The sequence below is a fragment of the Heterocephalus glaber genome, unplaced genomic scaffold (genome assembly GCF_053883595.1).
Source record: "Heterocephalus glaber isolate CG9 unplaced genomic scaffold, H.glaber_assembly_v1.0 deba00001666, whole genome shotgun sequence".
Taxonomy (NCBI): domain Eukaryota; kingdom Metazoa; phylum Chordata; class Mammalia; order Rodentia; family Bathyergidae; genus Heterocephalus; species Heterocephalus glaber.
Genome location: NW_028258406.1, coordinates 11093012 through 11106990, shown reverse-complemented (window position 1 = coordinate 11106990; position 13979 = coordinate 11093012). Strand labels below are relative to the sequence as shown.

Below are 13979 nucleotides of genomic sequence, written 5' to 3'. Positions count from 1 at the left end.
AAGTCTTTTTTACTAAGTGCTATGGCATTCTAAATTATAGCATTGTTTCTCCTTTCAATAGTAATTAAGTTTTTGTTCCAGAGGAAACATTTCTCTTTCTACTTGTGTATTGAAATTTTTCTTTCCTTTTTGTTTCTGGTTACAGTACTAGGGAGTGAACCCCGGAGTACTTTACCACTGTGCTACACTTTCAGCCTGAAATTTTTCTTAAATAGTTTTAAAATTATTTGAACTGAAATTAAAATGATTGTTTAAAACAAACTAGAATGTGCTTACTTATACATAGACTCTCTCTGCCAGAGAACACACACAAAAACAAAACAAAACTGCTAAGACTTGCCTCTAGGAAGAACTCTGAAGTAGAAGTAGCTATGATTATGGTGGTATTTGACAAAGTAGTCTTGGGACTTATAAATTCTGGGGAAAGATTTATCAACCCCTCCAACCTAATTAGTTTAGTAGAAGAGAACAAGAAAGAAAATAATGATTATCTATGGTTGTTTGAAACTAGGGAACAATATATGTTGAAATAAAATTATAAAGGTACCCCCCGCTTTTATTTTTTGGTACCGGTGATCAAACTCCAGACCTTGCGTTTGTGAGGCAGGCCCCAGAACCACTGAGCTAAATCCTGGGCCCAAGGTACCCCTTTTAATGTCTGCATTCTTACTAGTCTCTGTTCAGATTTCAGTATTCAGATAAGTTTAGATAGGGAGAAATACGTTGGTTTTATTTGGATGAGGACTGCATCAGTGAATTGCACTTGGCATGCCTCAGTCTCTTTTTAGTGGATGACTGAATAAGATTCTTAACCTGATTCCTTATCTTTCAAAGGATGGAGTGATGAGCTCTGTTCTTACCTTGTACATAGGATTGTAGCAACATAAAATGAAATCATGTGAAAATTATTGATCTCTGGACTCAGTCTTGTTAGAAGACTAAGCACTTAAGCTGAGCTCTTAGAACAGAAGGCAAACTGTTTTAATAAATGTTCATGCTAGGTTGGATTTCATGACTACTAATCACCTCTCAAGAAGGGGACAGCCAAGTACATATATTTTGCTTTGGACATTTTATATGATATTTGCTTGACTGCTTCTGTAGGAGTGTGATCCAAAGTACAATTTTTGAGTCCCCTACTTTCTGTTTTAAAACTGATTTTACAGTTTGAACAGCCAGTTTCTTCTGGTTAACTTCCTCTTTTTTGAAATAGGAAGAAGCATTGTGAAATATTAACGATCCAAGTGTGCTTGAGGATACTTTTGGGTTATTATCCATAAATTTCAGAGCATGGCATTCTGGAAGGCAATGATAGTGTCTGTTTAGTACCTGTGATATATATTAAATTTAGGTAATCAAATTCCCATGAGAGAAGTAATAGTAATTTTAATTGCGACTGCTTAATTATAATGAAACCATAGATAGCAGACTTACTTAAGGAAAATACCTGCCAGTATTATCTATGACAGGAACTTTTTCACATATTTAAGAAAGTACCTTATGGGGAAATGATAAGAAACAAGATGTTGCTAGACACATGCATACCTGTAATCCCAGCACTTGGAAGACTGAGGCAGGAGGATTATTGTGAGTTTGAGGCCAACATGGGCTACATAGTGAGGGGCCAGCCTTGAAGACATAGCAAGACTGTGTCTCAAAAAAAAAAAAAAACTTAAGGTATCATCCCATAATACACTTACTAATTACAAAAGGAAAAGAATGGTAACTTTCTAGTGGAGAAATGTCATCTTCCTTGAGTGATCAAAGTTAATATCCTTAGCAATGGGACAAGTATTTTGGGATTCCTGACGTGAAATATTTTTTGTGCATTTGGGAATTGAACCCAAAGCCTTTGCACTGAACTATACCCCCAGCCTGTCAGCCCTTACTGATTTTTTATTTTTATTGGTACTGGGGATCGAACTCAGGACCTTGCGCTTGCAAGGCAGGCGAAGGAACCACTGAGCTAAATCCCTGGCCGTTACTGATTTTTTTAAAAAAATCAGAAAGATAGGGTCTTTTTGAGTTGCTAAATTGCCCACAATTTGGCTCAAATTTGTAATCCTTCTACCTCAGCCTCCCAGAATGCTGGGATTACAGGCATGTATCAACAGTCCTGGCTGCATGGGTGTGTGTGTGTGTGTGTTACCGAGAGTTGAACCAGGGCCTTTTCATCCAGCTGCATCCCTAACCCTTTATTCATTTACTTACTTAGTTTTGAGACAGGGTCTCTTAGGAGCTACATTGCCCAAGCTCTGCTGAAAATTGTGATCCTCCTTCCTCAGCCTCCCAGTATGCTGGCATTACAGGCGTGTGCCACCATGCTCAGCTACACAATATTTTAAAGGATATGACATTACTTCTTTAGTATTCTTACCAAAAATGCTAAGTGACTCTAATCATGAAGAAATATCCAAATTTAAATTGAAGGGCATTCTATAAAACAAATGACCTGTTCTCTTAAAATTCTCTTAAAAGTATTAAAATTGTGAAAGATAAAGAATGAAGAATTGTTCCAAATTAAAGAAGATACTGTTCCAGATTAAAGGAATTATCATTAAAAAACAGGATATTTGATGAATGAAACCAATGATCCTACAGCGGATCTTGAATCAAACATTTTTTATCTCATTTTTTTATGAAGAACATTAGTAAGATATTTGGGGAAATTTGAATAAAGTCTCTAGATTAGATAATAGTCTCAATGTTAGTAACATTAGTGTTACTTTCCTGTGCTACTTTTTAGAAGATAATATTCATGTATTTTGGAAATAAATAATGCAGTATTTTAGGTTAAAGAAGCAAGTATGTCTGCCACTTTCAGACAAATAAAAAATATCAGGACAGAACAATAAATAGAAGAGATTAAATGTTAGAATTGGGGTAATATGGGTTAAGTAAGGTTGGATGGAAGTTCTTTGCGCTATTTTTGCAATTTCCTCAGTCTGAAGTTATTTAAAAATAAAAGATAAAAGAAGTAGTAGCTTAATGAGGTTTGTCACTGATTTTTTTACTAGGTTGTAAAAACCCTCTGTGGGTCAGTTTTCTCATCTGTAAAATGAGGTGGTTGGACTAGGTTAAATTTTAAGGTACTTCAGTTCTAAAACTCTGTGATTTTTATAACCAGATATTATTGGTAATAATTTATATTGTTCATACAGTCATGCTTGAAGAGGACAATTATAGAAAATATTATTTTTGGCTTTGTGGGAAGTGACAGTGCAATATTTATTAAACTCACATTTTTTTCCTGCCAGAAAACTTTTATTGAGATTTTATTTAATTGTATGTTTCCTTTGTATGTCACTTCTTGGTTCACACTTAAGCAATGATGATATCTTATTAGTATTTTATGGGGTTTTTTTGGGTTTTTTTTGGTGGTGGGGATCGAACTCAGGACCTTGTGCTTGTGAGGCAGGCACGGTGCCACTGAGCTAAATCTCCTGCCCCTTATTAGTATTTTATGTAATATCATTTATAAATGTATTTTACAGGATGCCCAGTGTAAGCTTGGTCATTAAGACTCAAGATTAACAATGAAAGTTTATATGGTATAGCTATATATTCTTTGCAGCCTAGGATTGTCAACGTAAGAGTAGCTGATGATATAGAAACTAAGTTGATGGAAAATATAAAGTACTTTTGGGTTATATCTAAAAACAAAACTTTGTTAATCCTTTGTCTTCTGTCATCTCCCCCCTCTTCACCCCTAATAGCTTGGCGATCCAGCTATTTTTCCTGCTGTAATTGTGGAACATGTTCCTGGTGCTGATATTCTCAATAGTTATGCTGGTCTAGCCTGTGTGGAAGAGCCCAATGACATGATTACTGAAAGCTCACTGGATGTTGCTGAAGAAGAAATCATAGATGATGATGATGATGACATCACTCTTACGGGTGTGTCTCCCTCTCACAGGACCTTGGTGCAGCAGTTTTAAACAGTGTCCCAGTCTTGGAGATTTTGGAACATAAGAGATTTGTAACTTGGTTTTGAGTAACTTTATTACCTGCTGAATCTAGAGCCCTGCAGGAAGAAGAAAACTTTTCTGTCATCTGTCCTGTTTCATACTGGTTTCTTGCCTCATTTCTTTTTTCTTAAATGTATTGAAATGGACATGACAAAATAGGAGATATATCACAGAAGTCAAACCTACTCAGTTAACCAAGTACTTTTTTATATGTCTAGCTCTGTATTCCAGAGAACAAAATGAAAAGTTGTTTATAGGGAAAGACATAGGAATGTTCTTATTAACTGCCTCAGGATCAAAATAGTAGGCCATGATCTGAGTATATGAAAAGGTCCTGAAGATTTCAGTCAGAACTAGTCAGATCTCTAGAGAAGAATTGACTGTATAATAGATAATGATAGTGAAATTTTCATCAGTTTTAGAAATTGTCACGTTTTATAGTTTTGTATGTTGATATTCATATATCTTGACCAAGATATTGGGAAAATTAGTTATTTGGTACCAGTCATTTGCATATTTATTCTCAAAAGAAAACTTACCACAAATAGGTATAATGAGGTGCATCTAGTTTTTTGGTGGCAAGTATTGTGGCTGCCTTATTTTCAGCTTTACTTTAGAATCTAGCACAATACTTACTAATATGTATCCAGTAAAAATTTCTTGTATCAATAATTTATGCTACCTGATACTAAAACTTTGAAGTGAAAATAACTAGAGCAAGGTGGTATTAATGAAAGACATTTGGATTATTAGAATGAATATTAAGTCTAGATGAAATTGCTGGTCTATTTAAGATGTTTTAGCTCTCTTTGTTCTAGAATGGGGAAGGTTATACTGTGCCTTTGAGCAGCTCCAGGATAAGAATGAGGGGGATAGAACAATTTTATTCTTAATGGTGTTAGATGATACTTCAGATAGTGTATTTGTTTGCTAGAAATGCCTTAACAAAGTGCCATGGACTGAGTTTCTCAAACAAAGAGATTTTTTTTTTTACATTTCTGGAAGTCTGAGGTCAAATGTTGGCAGGTTTGGTTTCTTCTGAGACCTCTTTCCTGAACTTGTAGATTATAGAGACTTCTGTGTTTGTTTTCACATAGTCTTCCCTCTGTATACTTGCTTATGTCCAAATTACTTCTTAGAAGGACGCCCTAAAGAGCTCATTTTAACTTTAAGGCAATATTTCCAAGTACAGTCACATTCTAAGGTATGGTAGCTAGGGCTTCAGTTTATGAGTTTTGAGAGCACATAGTACAGCCCATAACAGATGATATTAAGGAATTATTTATTATTAATATTTTAAAATATGATAGCATTGTGTTAGACTCCTTATCTTTTAGATACACCTGCTAAACTATTTAGTGACAATTACATTGTCCTAGATTCCTTCAAAGTAAACCTATGTGAAGGGTAAGGACTTTGGACAGTGAGTGGGGCATGAATAACATGAGACTGACCATTTGTTGAAAATGTTTGAAGATGGGAACGGACACATAGGGTTTCATACTATGTTTCATTAATTTGATTTTGTTTGATATTTTCAATAATAAAGATTTAATGGCTTTATTGAATTTGAAGCTTGTATTAGGTTGCAGCTGTCATAATCTCTATTTTCATATTCATCAGAAAACTTTCATTTTAATCATTGATTTACCTTATATGAAGTTTGATTATCAATTTGAACCTATAAAAATGTACAGTGAAGCCAGGTAAGGTGGTACAGACTTGTAATAATTGCAGCACTCTGAGGCAAGAGGATCGCAAATTCAAGCTCACCCTTGGCAACTTAAAAAATCAGACCCCCCAATTCAAAGACCCAATTCAAAAAATGGACATCTGAAATGAACAGGCATTTCTCAGACAAAGAAATAAAAGCAGCAAATAACCATGAAAAAATGTTCAACATCACTGGTCATTCGAGCGATGCAGATGAAAACAACACTGAGATTCCACCTCACCCCAGAAAGAGTGGCTGCTGTCAAGAAATCAACCAGTAACAAATGCTGGTGGGGGTGTGGGGAGGAAGGAACCCTCCTCCATTGTTGGTGGGAATGCAGACGGGTGCAACCACTGTGGGAATTAGTATGGAGATAACACAAAGAACTAGGATTAGAAGTCCCATTTGACCAGCTATTCCCCTGCTGCATATCTTCCCCAAAGAATTAAAAGAATCATACCACAGCGATATATGTGCACCTATGTTTATAGCAGCATAGTTTGTAATAGCTAAAGCTTTGGAAGCAGCCCAAGTGCCCATCAGCTGGAAACTGGATAAAAAAGATGTGTTTTTTTTAATAAAATGGAGTACTACTCAGCCATAAAGAACGAGAAACTAGAGACATTTATAGCTAAATGGATGCATATTGAGGCCATACTCTTAAGTGAAATAAATAGGATACACATGTGTAAATACCGAATAGTTTCTCTAGTGTGAGAAACTGAAAGTATAAGGATTAAAATGATTAAATCAAATAATTAATAATTTAAAATAGGAAGAAAAGGTTCAAAGGGCAGGGGAAGTGGGAAGGGAAGGGGAAAGCAAAGAAGGGAAAGGAAAAATGAGAAAAAGAAAAAATGGAAACAAAGTCTATGTAAATAGGGAAGGGTGGAGGGGGTGAAGGGCGCACAGGTAATGGGGAAAAAATAAGAACCAAGATACATCATGTACAGGTACAAGCACCCAATGATAATTGTAAACGTATTGTATACCTAAAATGTACCAATAAAAGAATTTAAGGAAAAAAAAAAAAATAAAGGGCTAGGGATGTAGCTCAGTGCAGAGGTCCTGGATTCACTCTCCAGTACCACACACACACACACACACAAAAACCAAAACCAAAACCAATTTTATCTGTTTTATTTTGGGAGTTGTGTGTAAGTTTTTAAAGTGGAAAAAAAGTTGTGCTACTAACAAGTTCTGAAAATTTATAGACCTTATTCTACTTGTGTGGAAAGTCTTCTTCCATTACAGATGTTGTGTTTATATTTATTTTTTTAGGTTTGTGTAAAATTACAAGGCCTATATTTAGTTATATACTGTCAGTCCAACCCTGAATTAGTCATGATTTTATATTACACATTTAGCCTTTTAAAGGTATCATGTAATTTATATCATGGATTGGGCAAAGTCCATGGTAGAGTAATGAATGTTCCACAAAACACACCAGAGAAAAATGATGCCAAAGGATGTTTAGACTCTTAACAATGTGATTGTACCTAAAATTTCTTGGAAATAGTAATTCATTAATGAAATAAGATTCAGAGATTAATTAACTTGTGTTCTAGTCAGAGTAGTAGCATTGATCTTAGAGGTGAAAGGTATCTAAGACTATCAACCTTGTCATTTTATAGTATGAGGTCCTGAGAAACAAAATGACTTTCTTAGTGACATACTGGTTTAGTGATATCGTTAGGATTCCTGTCATTCTAGGATACTTTACCAATGCTCGTCCTTAATTATGGAAAATATATAAGAATTAGCAGAGAAATGATTAGTGAATTTCCTGCTGAATATATGCTCTACTTTTCTTACCCTTTTACACCCAACATCTTGCAAAGTTTTTGTAAAAAAAAAAAAAAGGCAGTTAATTAATCACATACAGTATTTTCATGTTGATACAGATTGTACATGTTGATAGTTTGTATATATACTTATACTAAGTGATGTTTCATGGTTCAGGAGATCGGTATATGAATTTCAGAGCAGTGAATATCTTGTGACTAATTTTTTTTTTTAATGTATTATAGTTGAAGCTTCTTGTCATAATGGGGATGAAACAATTGAAACTATTGAGGCTGCTGAGGCACTCCTTAATATGGATTCTCCTGGCCCTATGCTGGATGAAAAACGAATAAGTGAGTGATTTGATTGTTCATTTTTATGTACTGTCTAAAGTTATTCTTACCATTCTCTATTAAATGCCAAGTATCTTGATATCAGAGACCATGTTTAATAAATGTCCTAAGCACATTTTAAGGTATAGTACTTATTGAGGCACCTTTGTTATCTACACCTTTGGTAAAGTATTAAGTTAATGAAGACTTTAATTTGGGGGAATGAAGCTTTTAGAAACAAAATAATTTATTAGTAATCAAATAGATTATGCATAATTTCTTCTCTTAATCTCTTTGGTGAAACTATCAAGCATAATTTCCTCTCTTAATCTCTTTGATGAGCCCAGATCATTACAATTTACTAATCTCTATAGATAATCATAAGTGGATTGGCAAAATGGTTCAAAATTTTGCTATCTCTTTATGGCATAAAATTCATTGTCACATTATTGATCCATTTTGAAATCTACATTTTACTTTGTACTTTTTCTGACAAATTACTTAAGCTCATAAAATTACTAAATCAATTCAAGATATTTATGAATATTTGCTATATTCATCGCAGCAGTGCATTAGACAATAATACACAAATGAATAGATTTCCTTCCCCAGTCTTACAGTTTGTTTACCTGAAGTGCTGGATATTTAACCCAGGGCTGTGCATTCGCAGCACTTTTGAAAAATTTTTATTTTTGTCATAGATTCTTTTTTTTTTTTTTTTTTTTTGGTACCGGGGATCAAACTCAGGACCTTGTGCTTGCCAGGCAGGTGCCACACTGCTGAGCTACATCCCTGCCGAAAAATTTTTATTGAGGGAATGTTTAGTATCGGGGGATGTTTTATAGGACTGGGGATTGAATCTAGGGTTTCACACATGGTATGCAAGCGCAGACTCTACCACTGAGTTATATCACCAGGCCTTTATTTTATTTTATTTTGAATCAGACAAGCACAAATTCTACCACTGAACTATATCCCTAGACCTTCGTTTTGTTTCATTTCATTTCATTTCACCAGAGTCTCACTAAGTTGCCCAGCTTTGCCTTGAAATCCTCCTGTTTCAACCTCCTGAGTAGCTGGGATTACCAGTGTGTGCCACCAAACCTGGCTTGATGGACTATTTGAACCTGGGTTATAAATGACAAACTTTTAATAGGTAGAGGAGACATGAAAGGACAGTAAAATTAGAAGTTAATGGATAGAGCCTCAGACATGGATCTTTAAAAACGAAATTATGAAAGGTAAATGTTTTGATATAACTAAAATGCAAGCTTCATGGTAGATGGAAGATGAGATTAGGAAGGTAGATTTGTTTTAGATTGTGGAAATTTTGAAATTTGATGGAGTTTGGGATGTTCTTATCTTTTTTCTTTGGCAAATTTTTTTGTTGTTGTTGTTACTGGGCATCAAACTCAGGACCTTGTACTTGCGAGGCAGATGGTGGCACCACTGAGCTAAATTCCCGCCCCTACAATTTTTACTTTTGATTTTCAGAATGTAAAGCTTTTGTACAGAGGAATAATGTCAGATTAGACTCTTAAGTTTTAGGACATGACTCTTAACACAGAGAGAAAGGACAAGATAGACTGGTGATAGGAAGTCAAGTAAGAATAACATTGAAATAGTCAAGTAAAACTCAGCAGGATTTAGAGAAGGGGAAATAAAAATCAAAATAGATTTAAAGATTTTATTTCTACTTTAATCTTAGGAATAGGAAATGATTTTATTAACTTACTTTGGTTTATAATACACAGTTGATTATATTTAGTTGATTTTATTTCCATTAGGTAGTAATTTATTTAGTTCATCTGAAGATGACATTGTTGTTGCCCCAATCACCCATGTATCCGTCACATTAGATGGGATTCCTGAGGTGCTGGAAACTCAGCAGGTGCAAGAAACATATGCAGACTCACCAGGAGCCTCATCACCAGAACAGCCTAAAAGAAAGAAAGGTGGGTAGTTAATTTCTTTAGGGCATATAGTCACATCTTTGATGTAAAGTCTAAACATAATTTTTATTCAGTAGTATAATTCTATTCTAATTAAAACAGGTAAAAATCTTTTGGGCACAAAATTAAGTATTTCTTCATATTAGAGTTTTTAAAATATTTTATGGTTTTAGAATATTGGGTTTATCTCATAGAAAAGATAGTTTCCAACTTGTTTAAGCTTCGTATTTTTTTTTGGTACTGGGGATCAAACTTGGGACCTTCCGCTTGCAAGGTAGGCGGCAGAACCACTGAGCTAAATCCCTGGCCCAAGCCTCATATTTTTATCTAAGCTCTTTTTTCAAAGCCTCAAGAAGAGCTTAGGGATAAGGGCAAGTCAGCTTCCTCCAAAGGGGCATAGATTGAAAGTCACCAGTCTGCATCGATGATTCCAGTATAAGATTCCATTTGGAAAACTGGTATAAGTTGGAAATCAGCAGGTAAGTAATTGAGAAAAATGTTGAAATGTGTTAAAGAAGAATGATTAAGGTCACAAATTGGGACCACATGTGCATTCTAAATTCTGATATTCTTTCCCTTTCCATTTGTGTTCTGGTTCTGTTCCTGCTTGTATAATATCTTGAATTTAATATCTTGGTTAATGTCATCACCAGCTACCAATATTCTTTTCTTGTTTTTGTTTTCTTTCTTCACCATCAATAATCTAAGTTCACATGAAAGGAAGGGAAATCCCAGGAGCCAAAAATGAAGAGTAAAGTAGCTGCGATAGCTACTATTGCAGGTCTGAAGGCCTGAGAAGGCTACAGTATGGGCAGTGGCTTTATTGCCCCTCTGAGGCAGAAGCTTAGGTCTTGGACCTATGCAAGGTGGACTGCTACACAGAGATGTGAGCAAATAAGTAGGACTCTTGAAGGGGAAAGTTCTACTTGCTGATACAGACATCAAGGAAGTTTGTATTTGTCAGCCAAGGCTCTAAGTGGAGAAATTTTTCCTTTGAGAATTTATAATCCTTGGCCTCCTTGATACTAGGTTTACAATGAGACTAAACTATTGCTGACTGTAGAAATTCCCGGCCAAGCAATTAACATTATAAGTGGCCCCAGGCTAGTAGTAACTTTAGGGCACCAAGCAGAGCTCTTATAAAATTGCTCTGGTGGGTTATACATTCAACCTAGGCTACACAGGATTTCCTCAGATAAAGCCTTGTTTAAGGAGGACTAACATCATGATATCACAAAATACATGAGGAAGATACTGAGTAAAAAGCAGCAGATGTAGAAACCTTTAGGGTTAGTTCTCTGAGAGCCACAGATAATAAAATTATCAAATAGAAACTTTGAAGATGATTATAGTTGTTAAATAAAAATAAAAATATGGTCAAGGAATTGACCAGTTGATAAATAACATTATCCAAGAATAAGACTATTGAAAAAGACGAGGTAGCACTTCCTCTGCTAGCCAAATTGGAATAACAGACAAAATATATGAAACAGTGGTACTAAGGAAACTGGATATAAGTCAACAAAAGCCAGTGTTCGTTCTGTGAGAGAAAACAAATGAGGTGAGCCATATGATTGCCCCACCTTCATGAGAAAAATTGTTATGGAAAATAGTTCTATTAGTTTCTTAAAAATCTTTATATATACTTATCATGTCACCTACCCATTCTGCTATTAAGTATTTAAACAAAAGAAATGAAACTATGTTTATTGACAAACTTATACATGAATAATCTTGGCAGCCCTATTTGCAGTTGCCCCAAACTGGAAACCACCCAAATGTTCAGCAACTGCTGATTTGAATAAATAAGTCAGCAATGAAATGGAACACACTTTTAATACATACAACAAAAAAGGATGAGTTTCAACATAGGTTAAAGAAAGAAGCCAGGGTTGAGGATGTAGCTCAATGGTAAAGTGCTTGCTTAGCATGCACAAGTCCCTGGGTTTGATCCTAATACTCTTGCCTCCAAAAAGTGAGGAAGAGGCAATATTCAAAGACAGTCACTGTGAATTTTACAGAAAAACATTAATCTTTAGCATTGTGGATCTTAAATAGTGTTAACTACATATAAATCCAGGAATCGAGACTAAAAACGTAGACTATCCAAACATCTCTTCCCAAGTCCCCCTAAAAAGAAGAAACAAACCAGAGAGAAAGTACATTACTTAAAGAACATTGAATGTTTTTTATTTTATTGTATTTTTTTGCAGTACCAGGGATCAAACTCCAGGATTTTGTACTTGCCAGGCAGGTGAGGTGCCACTGAGCTACATCCCTGGCCCTAAACACATTGATTTTTAGATTGGCAGCTTAGAAGTGGATGGATTAGATATATTCAAAGTGATTCAAAGAAATAACAGTCAGTCAGAGCCAGGAATGTAGCTTAGTGGTGCTGTGCCTGCCTGGGAAGTGCAAGGTCCTGAGTTCGATCCCTGGTAATGAAAAAAAAATAGTCAATCAAAAATGTTCTACCCAACAAGCTATAATTCATGCAAAGCTGCGTACATTGCTACCTTGAGTAGTAAAGAAAGTGATGGAAAGGATGGATTTTGGATAGGCTACTTGACATGAGTAAAACTAGTTGGAGGAAGGCAATGGGAAAAAAGAAAAAGCAAGTATATAGCTTCAAATGAGATGGTAGGAGGTTACTCATGTCCTGACTTCTAATAATTGTTATCATGACACTCAGCCAGGAGAATCTGCTTCATAAATGAGTTCTTTGCAGACATCTGTGGTGATTAGAAAGTTGTACCTAGCTGATTTAGGATACATTTAGCAGTCTTTTTTTTTTTTTTTTTTTTTTGGTACCGGGGATTGAACTCAGAACCTTGCACTTGCAAGGCAGGCCGAGGCACCACTAAACTAAATCATCAGCCCAGCAGTCTTTTTGTTTACTTATTTATTTTTAGATAAGATCTTGCCAGGCTTTGAATTCACTACATAGTCCAGGTTGGTCTTGAATTTGCCGTGCTCCTCTTGCTTCAACCTCTGGAGTACTGGAGTTACAAGCATGTGCTACCACACCCATGTGTACTTTGGGCAGTCTGCAGCTTTTTGTTGGCCTTTTTTTGTGTGTGTGGTACCAGAGATTGTACTCAGAACCTTGGGCTTTCGAGGCAGGTGGTGGAACCACTGAGCTAAATCCCTGGCCCTCTGTTGGCCTTTTGAGCATCTTAATCTTTTGACCTACTCATTCACCCCAATAACTCAGAACCGTTTTCCTACTCAGTTTCTGGGGATAGGTTGTTAGTGAACCTTGTCATTTTTACCTCCACAATTTTGCTTTTGTAAGATTGCTATATAATAACCAAAACTTCATCCTTTAATCGGACCAGAAAGCATCAACCTCAAGAATGTGTAGGAAGGAGGTCGTAACTATATACAGAATGGTAGACTGCTCTAGCAGCATGATCATCTCAACTAAATACAGGAAATGATGCTACCAAACTATGGTTCTAGATAAGTAGCAAAAGAAGATCACGACAAAGCTTTATAATAGTTGATCAACCTAGATTAAAGCCATTGGGATAGATTTATTCAGAAGGTGATAGTGCATAACCATGAAGTTGGTTGCTATGCATTGAAATAGACAGAGAAAAATGAGAGTTTAAAAATACACAAGATATACCAGGCATGGTGGCTCATACCTGTAATCCCAGCACTTGAGAGGCTGAGGCAGGAGGATCTCCATGCGTTCCAGGTCAGCCTAGGCTACATAATGAATTCAAGACCAGCCTAAACTACATAGCAAGAACCTATTTCCAAAAAAAACACCCCTCTACCCCCCCCCCCCCGCAAGAAATTGGTTCTATAGTTCATCAAAATTGTGCTGCACATATTTTCTGTATTTATAGCTTGGAAAAGTTTCTAATATTTGAGAACTGTATGCAAAAAAAAAGCAATTTCTGCCTTAAAAAGCTTATATAGCCAGTAGATAAACCCATACGGCTAATGATTTAAGCCCAAGTTTTACCAATATCAAGTACTCTCCAAATTTTTAAGAAAGCACAATCAATATGATTACCTTAAAGAGGAGATACAATATTTGAACTTCAACTTCATTTTTACAGAAAAGGTAAGTATCTTTTTTTTTCCTTTTTATTTTTTTAAAGCAGTTCTGGGGATGAACCTAAGGCCTTGCATATGCTAGGCAAGTACTCTATCACTGGACTACATATCACAGTCCTTTTTAAAAATTTTGTTTGGGGCTATTGTGGTTTTCCTC

General features: G+C 35.6%; 1 protein-coding gene across 8 annotated transcripts in view; it reads left to right on the top strand.

Moving 5' to 3' along the window:
• Elf1 (E74 like ETS transcription factor 1) overlaps window positions 1-13979 on the top strand; it is a 104681-nt gene that overhangs the window by 75196 nt on the left and 15506 nt on the right. For 6 of the 8 annotated variants that reach the window (XM_021257914.2, XM_087197299.1, XM_021257915.2 and 3 more), the window contains 3 exons: window positions 3717-3897; window positions 7713-7820; window positions 9587-9754. In XM_021257914.2, the coding sequence (XP_021113573.1) occupies window positions 3717-3897; window positions 7713-7820; window positions 9587-9754 (457 nt within the window). The remainder of the gene's footprint in view (window positions 1-3716; window positions 3898-7712; window positions 7821-9586; window positions 9755-13979) is intronic. The other 2 variants (XM_004844263.4, XM_087197302.1) reach the window with 1 other exon arrangement.